At 41.7% G+C, this 18,915-nt stretch overlaps 1 protein-coding gene across 1 annotated transcript in view; it reads right to left on the bottom strand.

Moving 5' to 3' along the window:
- The window catches only part of LOC132560386 (microtubule-actin cross-linking factor 1, isoforms 1/2/3/4/5-like), a 187,727-nt gene that overhangs the window by 46,464 nt on the left and 122,348 nt on the right, over positions 1 to 18,915 (bottom strand). Inside the window, exons 31-32 of the mRNA XM_060225057.1 lie at positions 15,300 to 15,521; positions 3,855 to 15,011 (exon numbers count right to left, since the gene is read on the bottom strand). Of these exons, the coding sequence (XP_060081040.1) occupies positions 3,855 to 15,011; positions 15,300 to 15,521 (11,379 nt within the window). The remainder of the gene's footprint in view (positions 1 to 3,854; positions 15,012 to 15,299; positions 15,522 to 18,915) is intronic.

Raw genomic sequence — 18,915 nt, 5'->3', positions numbered from 1 at the left:
GGCTGTTTGGAGACAATCTCCACACTATTTGATAATGAATCCAGTTGTAAGGTCCTTTTCCTGTGATGTGGCAGTCTGGGAAAGTTACATAGACTTCTACCATTGAGAATCAGGCCTTCATCTAGTGCAGCCATGAGGTTGACAATACGACCGGAGTCACAAACAACACATCCAGTCGTAGTGTTAAATAGACCACAGTCGACCGCCTTTTTCAATGTCATCACAATGTCCTTGTCAATATCCTTGACCAGCGAATCTTCCGTGTCAATCAGACCCTTGTTCAGGGCATCAGCCAATGAAAGCCTCTCATCACAAATCATGCTCTGCATTTTGAGAACATTTGTATTTAATAAGCCATAGGACACTGCCTCATCAATGGTTACGCGTGTGAACGGCACATCCACGACCAAATTTTCTTCCACAGCCTTTTCTAGAGGAATGCTTTTCATGTTTTGTCTATCTAGGATAGAGCCAGTCTTACCACTAACAATCCCTTTATCAACAGCTTCACTTAGAGATATAAATTTCTGAGTGTCTGGATTCATAACCCTCGACCTTGTGCCATGGATAAGAAAAGTCTTCAATGCATCTGCCATAGTTACAGAGGTCTTAATCCGGAGGTCGTAAAATGTACATCGGTGCTTTTCAAAAATGCCTTCTTCAACTGCTCTTTGTATTCCAAAAAGAGGTTTTCCATAGTTAGGTCTTCTAGAGAAATCAGTCTGACCTCCAAGACTAGTGTCAAGAATTTGTTTACTAGATGTTAAGGATGTAAAATCAGAGTCTTTAAGGATATCAGCAATTTCTGTCAAAAATGGCTGATATCCCTTCTGTTCAGATTTAAAAATAAACCCTTTTGCTACCGCCTCTGGAAGTGGCGTATGATCTAAGTAGACACCAGTCGTGGCATCCAATATCTTCCTTGCTATTGCCTCCTTTGGGCTGAAAATTCCTCGCTCAGCCACAAGAACTTGTGGTTGTGAACCATCTACAAGTTTACATGAAATTGCCTCCTGAAGGGACATTCGTGCACATGTTCTTGGGTGTAGGATGGTCTGTTTGTCCTTGCTGTATAAGTCATTAACTACAATGTCTACCAGTGGAAACCCCCTCTCTGGCATCTCTATCACTAACTTTTTCTCCACTGCTGTACACAAGTCCAATTTCTCAAATGTTTTTGTGTCTGTCACCTTCCCTGAATATTTATCCATCAGGTGGTAGCTTATTGCTTCTGAGAGAGGAATGAATTGGTTCCGAGCATTATCACGCACAAACGTATGAGCAGAATCAATAACACCAATAGAAATAGCATCATCCATGTCAACACACATCTGAGAGGTTTTGTCCTTGACCCTCTGAAGTTCAGGATCGTATATACCCTCAGTAACTATGGTTACAAGGCCTTTAGCTGATTCGTTTGTAATCTGTCGAAGAAGTCCGTGAGCTAGTGCTGCCTTCAAGTCTAACCATTCATCCACCAGTGGATCCAATATCTGACATTCTCCCAAGTCTAAAATCTTCCTGGACACTGCTTCTTCAAATGTCAGAAATTCTCCACTTTTAGAATCTTTTATCACAATATCATCACAGCGCACAAGTTTGGACTCCAAAGCTTCCTGGAAAGACTTCACTTCTCCGTTCCTTGGATCCATGAAATTTTGAAGAGTAGTGTTGTAAACTCCTTCATGAATCGCATCAATTAAGTTTAAATCGGTACTTCCAAGATTTTGTATGAGTAAACCTTTTGACACAGCCGTGTTGAAATCACAATTAATTTTGCCACATGAATATGTGCCAGTTAGTGAGTTCACAATGCCTTCACCGATGGCTCCATCAAGTGTCAGCAGTGTCTGGCTCTCTAAATCCCGGACAAGAATACAGTCCCGATCCAGTAGGCTGGAATCTATAGCACTGATTAGTGAGACAGCATACCCTGTTGATGGATCATGGAATTTACCTTTTTCATCTACAAGACAGTCATCTACAACCTCCAGGAGGCTATATTTAGGCTGATTTGTTAAGTCTATAAGAATACCTCTATCAATGCTTTCAATTAAAGAAAGCGTATCACCACTGGATGTATCATAGCACATTCCTGTCGCTAGGTTAAGTAGATCTTTCTCAATGGCCTCCTGAAATCCAAGGACCTCACCGCTATCAACATCTCGTACTTTAATGATGCTGCAGTCCAACATTCCAGAAAATATGGCCTGAGAGAATCCCATCTTTTCCTCTGTGTCAGGGTTCAGCATCATTCCTGTAGCAATGTCGAAAAGTCCCTCCTCAATGGCTTCCGAAAGTGAGAGGGAGAATGGAGATTTACATTTCACAACCAAGCCCCTGTTGACAGCGAAGTTTAATGCAATTGGCAGCCCAGATGACAGCATCATTCTACCTGATAGAGGATCAATGATACGTTTGTCTATTGCTTCCTCCAGTGTTAAAATGTCTTTGCTAACTGGGTCACGGATCAGTGAGGCTTTGTGGACCAGTCCACGTTCAATGGCATCCACGAATGCCACACATTCATCGGTGCTGACATCTCGAACAGTGTTAGTGATAGGATCATATAGACCATTGTCAATTACATCATCCAATGTCACTGGTAAATCAGACATCGAACACAATTCTATGGAATGTTTCCTTTTATTTTTAGCTCTTAGTGCTGCTGCGATTTCCATGTCTAATTCTGACTCTGATGAGTCTTTCTCTAAATTATCTTCCTCCTCTTTCTTACCATCACGACTTTCAACCATTTTATCATTGAAAGAAGACCATGTGACCCGTTTGATCTGCTTGGAGTCACGACGATTTGACGCATTTTCTGAAGAGATATCTAGATTTCCAACGAGGCCAGCATCACATGCTTTATCCCAAGATAACCATTTCTCATTAAACGTGTCTTTCACAAAACATCCCTTCATTCCTACCTTAGTACTAGATAAATCATTCTCTATAAATTTAACTATGCTATTCTTTCTAGCATCCTTCAAACTCAACACTGATCCAGACTTTTTATCACGAATAGAAATTGTTTCCTCAAAATTTCTTTCAGTCACATTTCGTGGAAATGACAGCTTACCTCCCTTTATCCTATCCTGGAATGTTAGAGGGTCATCATTCGTGTTTATTGAGAATGACCGACCAGATACAATTTCGGAATCATCAGAGACAAGTTTTCGCCGCACTGCCACATGTAATGGAATTTCTTCTCCTTTTACATAATCAAACACATTGCCAGTCTTGCTATTGACAGCACCACTTTGAATAGCTTCCTGTAAATCAATTATCTCCCCTGTCTGGGGCAGCTTAAAGAGAGACTTTTTGGCATCAATTAAACCATGTTTAATGGCCGCACCAAGAGAAAAGTTATTTCCAGAAACTGGGTCATGAAATAATCCACTACAGGGATTAAAGAGGCCTTGCTGCATAATCTGAGTCAAGGTCATAGTATGGGGTCCCTGTCCTTCATCTCCATGGTTACTAGTGGGATCACACTGCAGAGATGTTGAGCCTTCCACTGGCTTAGATGTCCTGGTCTTGGAGTCCTGTAAAATGGTTTTCATTACAACATACAATCTACCATTTAAACAACATATCACACTTACATAACCTACCATTTACACACTGATCTTTTTGGCAAGCACTGCAGCTAAAATGAAATTGGTGCAATGTGCAAAACAACAACCATCTCCATTGTGTAAACATGTACTCCAATGACGACTGTGTCATCCCTTTGCACGGAGCACCACCACATAATGAGTGCAGTGCAAGGACCTGTGAGGACACAAAGGGCAGGAGGATGTGTCCTTGGGAGGGAGACTAGCAGGGAGGAGGTGATCGAGGATACTTACCCCTTCAGATGTTGTCATGGACGTGGACAGAGAGGAAGCAGATGAGGAGTCACCTTCCAGGCTTGGTGGGATGGTGCCGCCTGTTACCTGTACCTCACTACTGCCCTCTACACTCTCAGTTTCCACCAGACCTGCATCAACAGCTTCCTGGAATGTCATCACTTCTCCTGTTGAAGTATTACGCACCCGCCCATTAGCCTCCACAAGGAAGCCAGGTTTGGTGACATATACCGCTGAACCAGTCTTAATCTGCACCTCGGTTGCTGTACGTGAAACCACAGCACCGTCTTTGTCTACAACTACCTCTGCCTTGGGGGAAAAGGGTGACCCTTCAAGGACCACAGTGTATTTTTCTGCCTCAGTTTCAGGAGGCAGATCATGACTGACTGAATTATCAGTCTTACCATCCACACTGTCATCTGTCTTTCCATCAAAGCTGTCATCAGTTTTACTACTTCCACCACTTTCATTTGCAACATCATCACTGTCATCAATACTTGTCAATTTTGGTTGTAGATATCCAAGCTGAATGGCTTTTTGCAATGACACAGTCTGTTGAGTGCGTGGTTCAGTGAATTCTGCATTTGCAACATTGAGACTGCCGCGTCTAATGGCATCAGTCAATGACACTGGCAGTTCCTCACTATGAGGGAGCTGTACATCTTCCAGTGTCTCAGGTTTGTCCATGTTTAGGAAGCCACAGATGACTGCTTCATCTACTGAAAGCTTGTCACCAGACTTCGGATCATGGTACACACCAGTGTCACTGTCCACCAACCCTGTGCGAATGGCATCACTCACAGTGATAGGTTGCTGAACACTGACCATGCTGACCAGTCCCCTTTTGGTGGCCTCCTTTGTGTCAATTTCTTCACCAGTTTTGGGGTCAACAAAGTCAGTGTACAAAATGCCCTCAGAAATGACTGGAGACACTTCAGCTCCCTTAAGAATAATTACAGAGTCACCTTTACCTCCAACTCTGCCTGCTATCGGTGACAAGTATCGGTGTTTAAGAGCTTCCTCTACAGATATATAAGTCCCTGACATCCTTTCATGGAACATCCCTGTCTTTGGGTCAAGGAGTCCTGTCTGGAGTGCATGCTGGAAACTATGAGTTGTATTGTCATATTTTGGTCCAGAGTAACGATATGGGCTTTTATCATCAGCTGTCAGATGACCGTTTCTGACTGCCTCATCAACTGTGTACATCTTGCCCTTTTTAGGTTCCGTGTAAATGCCAGTCGGAATATCAATATAGCCATATCGAAGAGCATCCCTTAACCGGACACCTCTCTGGTCTGCCTTACTAGGACTGGTGGCTACTACCTCATCAGCACTGACAAGGCCTTTCTTCAAAGCTTTTGAGACAGGGAATACCTCTCCTTTTTTGGTATCAACAAAATTGCCTTTCTCATCAAGTATGCCTCTGCTGACAGCCTCGGCTACATTGACCATCCTCCCTGAAGAAGTATCCATAACTTGTGTAATATTGTAGGTAGAGCCAGGTCTGTTAGATTTTACCTTTGTCTGTGTTGTAGTAATTGTCTGAACAACTCCAGAAACCTGCCCGTTTTGGAAAGCATCTTCCATCTTGATGCTTTTGCCTAACTTCCTGTCATAATATGTTGTCATTTCCTGATCAACTATTCCACGATCAATTGCCTCATTCACAGAGATCTCTTTACCAGACTCAGGATCAAGCACCATAGTGATGTTGATCTGTTTCATGTCCTTGGTCTTTTTGTCAACAAGTTGACTCTGTGCCATGTGACTTCCCTCCACCAGGTGGCTCTTCAGAGCTTCTTCAATTGGCATAGATGCCCCTGTATGAGGATCATAATACAACCCTTTATCTTTGTCAAGAATGCCTTTTCTGACTGCTTCCTTGACCATGAGGTCACGTCCGGTCATAGGATCCTTAACCTTGGTGACAATTACATCCTTTACTACCACTAGATCATCTGTCTTTTCCTTGACCTTGGAAGTGTCAACCTTTACCAGGCCTTTCCTGACTCCTTCCTCTACAGACATTTTATCACCACTTTGAGGATTTGTAATTAACCCTCTTTCTGGATCAAACAGACCTTGCTGTATGGCAACATGAACTGGAATATCAGACTGTGTAACTGGATCAACTAAGCACTGGACTGTCACAGACTCTCTAGTGACAGATGTAAGAACGGGTATTGCTTCTTGAACACCAGCCTCCACAAGTCCCTGTTTAACTGCCTCTGTGATATCCATGCTACGGCCTGATGGATCATAGTAAATCTGGAGGTCACTGGACACCAGTCCATGCCTTTGGGCTTTAGATACCGAGAGTTGTTCACCAGTACGTGGATCTGTCACTGATCTAAGAGAAAGGGTTTTAGACCCTGTATCAACAGTAAATGTTGTTCCCATTGGTCCTTTTTCTGAAGAACTCTCAGCTTTGATGTTACCTTTAGCGATAGCCTCGGGGATACTCATGGTTTCTCCTGTGCGAGAGTTGAAATACACACCTGTCTGTAAGTTGAGAATTCCTCTATCAACAGCTTCCATCACTGATATGTCTTGTCTAGTGACTGGGTCTTGCACTGATTGAATGTTGACTGATTTCTTTTCAAATATGACACCAGCGGTCCTTGGGGACATAGGTGACATTGGTTGTTTGGATTCGGCCTTGATGAGTCCTTCCTTCACTGCTTTAGAAACAGGAATAATCTCTCCTGTAGATTTCCTAAATTTTCCATAATGACTATCAATTATACCTTTCTCTATAGCTAATTTTATAGGAATGTATTGCCCTGTCTCAACATCAAATGCTGATTTCAGATGTAGAGTTTCTGCTGTCTGCTCATACACCTCAGAACCCTTCATGGATGTAAAGCCCTCAGCATCATCCCCGTGAACCAAGCCTTGTTTAAGACCTTCACTCAGTGGTATTTCCTCTCCTGTGCGTACATTCTTCAGTATGCCAACCTTCAGGTCTAGGATATCTTTCCTCACTGCTTCAGGGAGGCTCATTCTTTCCTGTGTCGCTGGGTCCACAACAGTATGGACTTTCAGTGATTTTGTCTGGGTGATAATGTCTTGTTTTGAGGTCTGAAATTTTTCGTCTGTTTTCATCTGTGAGTCAACATCCCTAGCAACTACTAGGCATTCCTGTACAGCATCAAGTATGGGAATTCGCTTCCCTTTTTCCTTATGGTAGTAAGTTCTGCCATCTTTGTCTACTAAACCACGGACCACAGCTTCTGGCAGAGACAATTTCTCTCCAGTCAATGAGTCAGTTACTGCCACAATTGACATTCTCTTCTTCTCATGGAATGTGACATCAGCTTGGAAGCCTTCCTTTGTTGTCTGCTCTTTAGTAGATATGGTGTCAATGACCTTGCCCTGTATATAGCCAAGATCAAGTGCCTCTGTCAAGGTGAAGGTCTGTCCAGTCAGACTGTTCGTGTAAGTCCCGTCATGTTGGTTAATGAGCCCCCTATCTAAAGCTGTGGTAAGTGGTACTTCAGTACCAGCTGTGGAGTCTCGCACACCTTCCACATGAACCTTTCGTGTGACTTTTTCTACAGACTCTGTTGTAATGTCCTTCTTACGAGGCATACTGTCAAATTGCTGTGCATGAATTGTATCTTTAATTTCCAGTGTGGTAGGACCAACTACATTCACAGTTGTAGACTGCAAATTAACTGGAATATCCTTTGCAACATCTACTGATTTGGGCAGAGGTTTAGGTGGTGTCTTTGAAGGCATATCAGCAGTTGTTTTTGATTTTGGTGAAAGAGGCAAGGCACTGTCTAAAGTGGAGGATGTCTCCTTTTTGGGTTTCCGACTCAAAGATCCAGTTGCCTTCATGATGGCCAAAGCAGGAGCACCTGCTACTGCCAGAAGTCCCAATGTGGCAGCATCTTTGAGTGAAAACTTGGACTTAGAATCCTTATCAACCACCTTCCCCTGAATGGGATCAATCCGTCCAGTATTAATACCCTCTTGTAGGGTTAGTCTCTCATCTGTCTTGATATCAACCATCAAACTGTTACCATCAATATGTCCTCTCTTAATGGCTTCATCTAGGGTCATTTCCTGACTGGTTTTTGGCTCAGTAAAGATGCCACTCTCTTCACTAAAGTAGCCCATCTCTATAGCGGAACTGAGGCTCATCTTCTGCACCTCCTGAGTCATCCTATCCTGGTGGGAGGTGTTCATCAGCTGGTCCCTTAAAGTATCCAGTCTGTGTACACCTGATGTAGAGCCTTGCTCCTCAAATCGAGAATCTGTATGCATCTGTACTCTAGACATGTTTTGTTCAACTTGCAAGGCTTCTGTAAAACTCCTAGTTTCTTCAACCTGTGCACTGTTGGCAAATTGCCTTTTCTCCTGTACAGATGGGGCATGAGAAGAAGTCAGTGTGCCAGGCTTAAGAGCTATTGGTTTAAGCTGAACACGTGTTTCTTCCTTTATCTGTTCCTCTTTCCTGTCTACATGCGTCTCTGACCATGTGACATTGTGATGACTGTCAACAGAGTCGATGTAGCCATACTCTATGGCAGCTGCAAGAGACATGATCTCTCCTGTCTGAGGGTTTGTGTACGTTCCACTATTCTGATCCACCAAGTTTTGCTCTACTGCCTCTAACAAGGACATTGATGTGTTGAGCTGCTCACCCACATCTATCTCAGTCTCTGTGTGAAATGTCACACTGTAACCTGGCTGTGGAATTAGACCCTCAAGGAAGGCCTCCTTAAGTGTAATTGTCTCCCCTGTTCCTAGATGTGTAAGCTTACCAGTATAGGGGTCTAATATCTTCAAACGGATGGCTTCCATCAAATTAAGAAGCCGACCAGTTTGGGGATCAATAATACATGAGTTTCCTACATTCATAACATGTTCATCTAAAGCTCTGCGGATAGATATAGGGAAGTCATAACCTTTCACATATATACTACCTGAATCTGTCACATTTTTATCAACTTTAACTATGTCATTAAGACTCAAGGGTCCTTCTACCATAGTATCCGGGGAAACATATTCAGGGGGTTCATTGCCTTCCACTACTTTCTTAGTTTTCCGTACCACTGTAGTTTCCTGTATTTTTGCACCAGTTGGTTTCTTAACGACGACAGGTACCATTTGTTTTGTCTCTTCTCTTTTGATTTCCTCCATTTTCTCAATTACAGTTTCCAGTGTCATAGAAGTTTGTAAGTCCAAGTAGCCACGGAATTTGGCTTCCATGACAGAAATCTTTTCCTGAGTGTCCCTAACAGTGATAGTACCATCGTCCCAGTTTATATCTATTTGGGGTGTTTTAGACTCCAAGGCAGCTTTCTCAGCCAATTTCTCTACTGTGTCTGAGTCTAACAAACCCCTTTGTACAGCCTCTGGGACATTCATTACTTCTCCTGTTGGCGAGATTATGACCTTTCCTGCTGTCCAGTCAACAGTAAGGTCATCTTTGGACATTATTGTTGATGAGGAATATTGGACAGTTATTGGAGAAAGGGGAGGGGTGGGACCCTTATCAGCTGAAGGAGGATCACTGGACTTCACAAACACCTTGGTCCCAGAAATGGGAGGACCCTGTAGGTCTGCCTCATGCAGAGGTAGGGAGGGTTTAGTTACCATATCCGGGATTGTTGATGAGGAGGGGGATGAAAGGGGAGATAAACTCACACTTGACACAGATTGGGGACCCAAAGGCAGAGAAATGTCAGCACGAGATGTTGCGAATGAAGAAACATCTGTCTCATGTTGTTTGTACACAGAAGAGGAATCAGCTTTCTTCTCCTGACCCTCACTTACCATAAAACCATAGGCTGGGCTTGGGCTACGATCATCAGGAGACTGGTCAGTCTGTCTCTGGGGCTGGGACACCTTAATTCTGTCTGTTGGTTTAGCATAAACAATAGTAGTCAGTGGTTGTTGTATTCCATCATCATGAACACCATTTCCATTCACACTATACCCATTGCCACTAACAGGCGATTGATCAGGATCTTTGGTTAATGATCCGTAACGTTCCTTTTTGGGCGATCGGTCATAGTCCTTGATTGGTGATCCAAAACGTTCACTCATTTCTTTCACTGGGGATCGGGCAGTGTCTTTGGTTCGTGATACAAAATCATCTCTAGCGTCCTTCACAGGTGATACCTGAGGAGAACCAGACGAGCTTGATAAAGTCCGTTTCTGAAATGCATCTTGTGTTGGTGAGATGTCCATCTTCCACGTTTTCCCTGTAGGACTGGGTTCCTCGGTCCATGTCTGCCCTTTTCTATTTTGCACTGCATCATATACTGCCTTTCCTGCTAGAACTGGAGCTCCAACTACTGCCATTAGTCCTAACTTTACAGCTTCCTGAGCAGTCAGCTTTTGTCCTGTCTGTTTGTCCTTCACACTACCAGTCCTTCTGTCAATCAATCCTTTCCTGAAGGCCACATCCATAGAAACCATCTCTCCACTTGTTGTGTCTAAGATGGTAACATCTTCTGCGCGGAGTTGCCCATCTGTTACAGCCTTGTCAAGGGGAATGCCTTCTCCTGTCACTGTGTCATACACAGTACCTTCCTCTTCATCCACAGCATTCTCAATCAATCCACGCTTCACTGCCTCTTCCAATGACATCACTTCTCCAGTGGCTGTGTCTGTAACCGTAGCAGTAACCCCGTCAATAAGTCCCTTGCTGAGAGCTAGTTTCAGGGAGACCCGTCGTCCTGATGAAGTGTCTTTCACTGTCACCATGTTACCATTCAGGACATTTCGGTTCACAGCTTCTTGTATAGACATGGTGTCACCAGATAATGGCTCCAGAAACTTATGGCTGGCAGGATTGTAAAGTCCTGCTTTCAAAGCATCCATGAGATTGAGAGGTCCTGGGGATGAGAACTGAGTTGGTAGGTTAGGACTGATTTGAAACTTCTCCGATTTACACTTTTGGTAATTGACCCGACCGGTAGAAGGATCAACAAACCCTCGCTTAAATGTGTCCTGTAAGGTCATTGTGTCGCTGCCAACAATGCTGACCATGGCTGGTTTGAGGGGATTGATGATACCTTGTTCCATAGCTTCCTGCAAAGAAATCAGATCTCCACTCCTAGGATCTCGAACCTTTCCTGATGTAGGATCTGCCAGACCAACATTGACTGCTTCACAGTAGGACAAACCTTGTGGGAAGGCAACAGTGTTGACATTCAGCCCACGAACATCTGCTGCCATCTTTGTGACCTGTTTGGAACCAAGTGTAAGCTGTCCATTTCTGTGAAAATCTGGAATATCCTCGCTTTCCATCTCAAAACTTTGCTCGATATCTGTAGTGTAATTAAGGACCTCATCAGCCACGTCAGATTTCAATTTCTCACTATCCTGCATGCCAGACTTCTCCAACTTCATTTCCACTACATTTGGTGTAATTCCGTTCTCAGATATCACAGGCGGAGTCACCTCTTCCTGAGATTCATTCATAAGACGGGTGATTTCTTCTGCATCAGTCACCTTGGTCATGGAGAAGAATCCCTGTTTATATGCATCCTCTAAAGGAATTCTTACGCAGGTTCTAGTGTCCAGGAATGTTCCTTTCTCCAAGTCGATGAGGCCTTGCTGCACAGCCTTTACCGGTGACATTTCCAGTCCAGTTTTTGCATCCTTGATTGATGCTACGTGTTTGAGGGAAAAGCCCCCAGTTCCAGCCTGTATAGAACTGTGGAAGATATCCTCCTCAACTTTTTTGCCTGTAACATCAGCATGTATCAGTCCTTTGTTAAGGGCAGAGTTGATTGGAATTGCTTCACCAGACCTAGGATTGACATAAAGGCCTTTATTAAGATCAAGAACACCACTTATAACAGCATCATCATATGATACCATCTCCATGGTGACAGGGTCAACTACACTGCTGATGCTCAATGTCACTGTCTCTGCTGTAATGTCCTCTACAAGTGTTGCCTCCTGTGATTCAAGCTCTTCTGTGATGTGAATACTGTGAATATCAGAGCTACTAGAAGAGTCAACTCCAGAGGAAGTTGCAATAGCTAGTTTTTTCTCAATGGCGTCATTCATGGACATGACTTCACCTGTGACAATGTTGATGTATGTGCCGTTGTGCTGGTTGACAATCCCATCCTCAACAGCCTTGGCAACAGATATAGTAGCACCTGTTCTTGGATCCACTACCCATGACACTTTCAGGGTTGTTAGTTTAGTAGTGACCACCTTGCTGCCATCTACTCCATCATTGGAGGTGATAGAAGACAATTCGGCGTCAATGAGCTTCTGTTCGATAGCTTCTGGAATGCGCAGCTTTTCTCCTGTAGATGTGTTGATGTACACACCGTTGTGTTCATCAAGTATTCCTTCCTGCACTGCATCTAATACGGAAATGTTTTTCCCAGTGACAGGATGTTTCACACTTTTGAGCTGATAAGACCTGGTTTCACGTTTTAGGCCTTGCAATGGTGCTGCATGGGAGGTGCTGACATCGTCTGCAAGAACAAGCCCCTTCTCCACCGCCTGACTAATGGGGATAAGCACCTCACGACCTAGCCTGTCTTTACTCACATACTGACCTCGCTCTCGGTCCAGTATCCCATCCTTGACTGCCTGTGATACTGATATCTTCTGGCCTGTGTTGGGTTCAATGACTCCTGTGATTGAGAAGGATTTGACCTCTTTGACTGCCTGGTCTGTAGGTGTATCTACCTCCATTCCTGTCAGGAATCCTCTGTCCATGGCCTCTTTCACTGTGAACTTCTTCCCTGTGAGTGGGTGAATGAAGCATCCTTGTGCTACATTAAGAAGCCCACGGTTTGTTGCTTCTTGTGGTGACAATTTCTCTTTTGTACGGGGGTCAGTAACACTCTGTATTTTGATGTAGTTGGTTTCAGACACCAAGCTCTCAGCAACGGCAGGGCGGGAGATAGTCGTTGTAGTAAAAGAGAACCCTTCATCACCCTTCGTCAGTTTGGAATCAACTGTAGCCGACTGACCTGGTGAAACAGGCGACATCTTAGTTACAACCTCCTCAAGCCAGCGGTCAGCCTCGTCTTTAGTCTCGGACACCAATGTTGGCCGTGGCCATTCTGATGAAAGCTTTAGCAGACCCTGTTCAATAGCATCCTCAACTGGCATGGTCATGCCTGTCCTTGGATGCCTGAACGTTTGAGAATCTTCGTCGAGAAGGCCCTGGTCTATTGCCTCAGATATTGTAATGGCCTCCATGGGTTGCTCCTCCTTCACTGACTTTTGATTTGTAGTGAGGGCAGTGTAGATGACGACAGGACTAAGGAGCTCTATAACTGTTTGTGCATCCTCTGCAGACACAAGCCCCTCCATAGTGGCCTGCTGTAACGGCATCACATCTCCTGTCAACAAGTCCTTAACTTCCCCTGTGGTTGGACTGATAACTCCCATCTGAACAGCCTTCAGTATTGTCACATTTTTTCCAGATGCATCTTTAATTGATGTTTCTTGTGTTAATTTCTCCACTGCATCTTTTACAACAAAACCTTGACTACCAGCTGCACGAAGTAACACACGACGCCCAGAACGTGTATCAACAAATTCTCCTCCACTTGTGATGACACCTTGCTTAAGCGCTTCAGCAAGAGTCAGTGTTTTTCCTGTCAGTGAGTCTTTTACACTTGGTTTGGCAAACACAACCTCTTCATTTACAAGTTTCAGGTGCCCTTCCTCCAAGGCTTCACCTATAGGTGTGGGAGGGGCTGCTCCAGGAGGTACATACAGACCACGGGAGTCAATGACTCCTCGCTCTATTGCCTCTGACAGCGACAGCACATCATTGCTGATAGGGTCAACAATACACTTCACACTGTCATCAAGAAGACCATTGTCGACAGCATCTGAGAAAGCCATGACTCTCCCAGACTGGGGATCCACAAAATAGCCCTTCTCTGTGACAGTACCATCAGCAAGGGCCTTGGGCAGTGTCATTGGCTTGTTCAATATTTGTTGATGGAATGCTTCATCTAACGGGATTCTCTGTCCAGTTGTCTTGTCAATGCACCGGCCAGACTCTGGGTCAATCAGGCCCTTAGTGACGGCCTCAATCAATGTTATATATTCTCCACTGGTTGGATCCTTGATCTCTTTCTTGGACGGACTGATGAAGCCTTTCTCTACAGCCTCCAAAATAGTCAAGTCCTCTCCGGAGAGAGGGTCATGAATCTTTCCTGAAGATCGATCATATAGTTCTTTTTCTACAGCCTCAGCAAGTCCTATTGTTGTTTCTAGTGAAGACAGTTTGCCATCTCCAAACATAGCCTGGGACTGTGTTATAGTTGTAACAGCATAGCCATCACCACACAACTTCTTGGCTGTCTCCTCAGTGATAACTCCTTTTGAGAGGGCCTCATGGACGGGAATGTGTAGACCAGTAGATGGATCTCTAAAGGTAAGTTTAACAGGGTCAAAGTACCCCTTCTGTATGGCATCCATTAGAGTTAACTGACGCCCAGTTCGTGGGTCAGGAATACCACATGGGGATTTCAACTCCCGTTGTAACTCAGAGGAAATGTAGCCTCGGTCACATGCTTCAAGGAACTGTATGCGACGCGAGGTGATAGGATCCATGAAATACCCTGTTTTTGGATCAAATAACCCAGTCTTGATGGCTTCAACCATATTCAATTTACGACCAGTTTTTGGATTCAAAATGGCTGACACAAACACAGTAGTTCCTTTGGGTGCCAGATTTTCCTGTTTTAAAGTCACAAGTATTTGAGAAGCTTGCGGAAACTTTCCATCCATCTCACTGACATTTCCAAGTGAAGTTACGCTACTAATGCTAGCTACTTTCTGCGAGAGCCTCTTTCCAGCATCAGATGGCGGTGGTGATACCATCCTCATTTGAACTGTTGGGACAACAGCTGCAGTTACGGGTTTCTCCACAGTATCCATCATCTTGGTTACTCGTATTCCTGGAGAGAGAGTCGCTGGAGCCTGTTCATGGGTGTTCTGTGCATGCATTGTTACTTTACTGACAAAAGTCTTAGCAGGCCCACTATATCCTTGACCTGGCTGGCTAGCATAGCCTTCAAATTCTGACAACTGCTCAAAGAAACCCTGCATATCCTCGTCAACTAACATAGAGGAGCGCTTGGCTAACTCTGCCCGGAATGTACGCAGTAATGGAATATCCTCGTCAATCACCATCTGGAACTGAACACAACTTTCTGTTTACATGTGTTAAGTAAATATGTCACAAAACTAAATTCTGTCAAGTATAAACTGGCAAAGAGAGGTCCTGAACCAATTTCTTTTATATTTACAAAAATTTAACTATTAAAATGGATGTCAAAGAAATTATTTGATGTAGAAGAGAGATATTAGTATATATAAGCACAATTGATACTAAATGTATACCAAATTCCAAAACGTAATGTAAAGTAACATGATTTCAGCAATTTACAAATATCTATATTAAGAATCCTTAACAGAAGTCACTACCTGTACATCTTCACTGGCACCGGACAATCTAGCAGTGATCTCCTTCAGACGGTTATTGGTCCACTTGACCATATCTATATACCGCCGATTGAGAGTGTCCAGTTCTGTCTTAACCATCTCTGCCCCACCCTCATGTCGCCGTCGCTTGGACAAACCTTCCACCAGGGCAGCATCGATGTCCTCTAGACTGTCCCGGTACTGCTTCAGCTTTCTGTCATAGATCTATAAAGGAAAGCTTCTAATGATCGGAGTGTCAAAATGAACCATGACAAACATGATTCAGTACTCAGAACATTCCTGTGCAGGAGCTGTGATTGTGTTGGTATTTCTATAAAGTTGTGTACCATTAATTTATACTTTTCATGCAGTTTTCAACTAAATCATTAAGATTTATCTTGTGACTAATTTACACAGTCTATTTACAGTGATATTGTGAAAAAAGGTGAAATTATTCTAAGCTTTGAACTTACAGTGAAAAATACCAGTTTAAAAATTTGTCAAAACAATAATTTTTTAAAAAAGATGGAAAACTTATGTATTTCATTTTAGATAAATAAAAGAAAACTGAAACTTGATTTGTTAAGTAACACCACATCACCATGGTGATTGATATACTTGAGCAGCAATTTAAGTGAGATATTTGAACCAAAGCAACACAAAACACAGATATTTTATCATAAATAATGCTGACAGTAGCTAGAGCATACTTGATTGGAAAAAATTCCAAACATGTCCCCAAGTTACCCCATCACCCTATTCAAGGCCTAGAACAGCGCTACCTGTTTCATCCCACTTAATCACCAGTTACTAAAGTGATAGCATCTACATAGTGATTGCCTAGGCACTACTTTCAGTCAATGAGATCATTTGTGAAAGTTTAAATTCACTACTTGAAATAATTCATACAAGGTTGATTTTGTTGTAGTTTTTTTTTTTTTTTTTTTGTGAATAATATATTAATTTATCTTTTCTTTTTTTTCTTTAAATATGAAACATCAAAAGACTTTACTTATATAGTATTTAGCTTTTTATGAGAACATCTTAACTGTCTGTCACCACTGTCACCCTATATTTGATCTTGAACTTCAAATTAGAAACACCTGTACAATATCTACTTATCTAAAAATTAATGTAGGTGGTTTGACCTTGACCTGTGAGGGGTAAGGTTACAAGAAATCATGCCCCAATCTACATTAACCTCTAAAATATGACCCTGAAGTCTGGTGTAACAGTTAAAAGACCAAAACAAATCACAGCAAAAAATCATAACCAACATTTTAATCATTAGTGGGAGGGTATAAAAGGCAGTTACAACAATACTTTTTCTTAACGAGTTCAATATATCAATTACCATTTCAGACGGATTTGGAGAATAATAATATCATATCAAACGGTAGATTTAAGTTACTTAAAATAACTTGAATGTTAATAAAATGTGAGTTATATCAGTAACTGAGTAAAAAAAATTAAAATTTTACAAAAAATATGAAAATAATAATAAAAATCAACCAAAAGTAACCAAATATAAAACATTACCAAAGACCCATAGGTAGATACTGGTTTATTATATCTGGTAGTAATAATGACAGGTCAGTATCCTAAACAGGATGTCATTACTCGCCAATAACTAAAAATAGTCTATCAATTGTTTCATTCAAAATTATAACTTCAGAATCCAAATTTATTCCATAACTATGTGTGAACACAGTCTGTTGGATGTAATGTTAGTGAGGGTTAGGGACAAACATGCATAGTGACGTTGGTTAGTTATATTTCCAATACCTCTCAATTGTGATGGTTTGTAAAACAATTACCAAGCAGATCTTGTTTTAGATAGCTATTTCACTTTTAGCCAATAACATCACAATTCAGAGTTATCTGGTAGTAAGTTAAGGGCAACAAGCATCATCACAGCAGCACTCAATCTTGAATTAAGATTTTTTTGCATTTTAACACTTTCATGTTACATGGAGGAAAACAACCTTGTACAAATTTGAAATGTTCCCTGTTATCATCTAAACACACCCAACCATTAACATAATAAAATTGCAAAACAATTGTCCATATTAAAGATAATTTGAGTTTTTTCTAACATTTCTGTGACGATAAATTCTGAATTAATCAAAGTCAAGATTGAGCAGTCCACTGTGAGGGCAAACTACAGTCGTACCACTGTCAACAGCAAATGCAAGGGAGACAATTTCCTCTAAAGTTGGAAAGATTCATATGCAGCCGTTCATATTTTTTTTAACTTAATACCCTCTAGCAACCTTGTTGTACACATGCAAATCACTATACGTCCAGCCAGCACTGATCTACTACTAACAGAGAACTCATTCTTTCTAGTCACTAATCCAAATATCATGAAAATGTTCAACTAGAAATATCAAGTATTTATCTCAATGGTACTTCAATCTTCTTTCTGAACAGATGTCAATTGTTTAGATAAATGGAGTAGATAAATGATATAAAATATAATATTTAAAGCAGTTTTTTAGAGAAGCCATGCGTTACTGATAATGTATGAATTTAAATAATTTATACAGTTTAGAGAAATGAGCTTTCCAACTCAAAACTTTTTATATCATATACAGAGGAGGTTAAAAATGTGAAAATGTAAATTCACAAAAACAAAATGAAAGTTCAGCAAAACTAAGACGTGTTTGTTGTTTATGTTATAGATTAAGATTAAATGGTTCAGATTAGATGAGTTCAAACAAGTTGTTCATAGATATAAATTAATGACACTTTTAAGATTTTTATGGTAATTACAAATAAAATGAAGGTAAAAATTGCAAATTTAGGAAAACAAAAAAAAATCAAATCCACAACAAACAAAAAAGTTAACACCATATAGATAAATGCTAAAAGGAAAAGTTGGAAAAGCTCAAATATATAAATAAATAAATAAATAAATAAATAAATAAATAAATAGATTTTCACGGCATACTTTCAAGCAACTGAAAACCGAATTAAATTATCAGAAATCCCTTTATTTTACCACATAGCATTAAACACATTAACAAACATCCCAAAACAAAAATCTGAATATATATATTTATAGCTCACCTGTTTACAATGGTACCTACATGCATCTCCGACTACTTACTGGTCAGGAGGACAACCAATCGCGGAAAAGCAAGCTGATGACTCAATGCTAAGGAGCTGGGTCAAGCCGTGCATTTGCGTTGTATGTAGGACTGAATTGTCACAAATAACGTTGAAGGAAATAAAAAAGGCTACCCCAAGCTGCTCAACGTGCTAAGCAACCTGGAGAAGGATGAATCTAAACATCGCTGGAACTAAAGTTTGATCAATGACTGTGAGGTTGGAAAGGAAAGGGATTGGTTGGGGAATGGACCAATCAGATTTCAATTAATTTTCAACACAACATGAAGACTTTCAGACAACTACAAACATCAAATGACAAGAAACATTGAAAGCACAAAAGACAAAAAAGCACAAAGTAAACATCCATCACAAAAATGCTTCACAGAACCCTTATCTGTAACTAAGAAACGAGGTTTCTTGGCAGGGGTAATACAAGGAATGTGTGCTGTATATACAACGATTCATTGTAATGTGTTGTATATGGCACAATGGGAGTATTAAAAAC

Source organism: Ylistrum balloti, unplaced genomic scaffold, assembly GCF_031769215.1.
Source record: "Ylistrum balloti isolate Yb309-2 unplaced genomic scaffold, AGI_CSIRO_Ybal_v1 Utg369668, whole genome shotgun sequence".
Classification (NCBI taxonomy): Eukaryota; Metazoa; Mollusca; class Bivalvia; order Pectinida; family Pectinidae; genus Ylistrum; species Ylistrum balloti.
The sequence above is the reverse complement of the archived record's forward strand: the minus strand, read 5'-3'. Positions and strand labels throughout refer to the sequence as shown.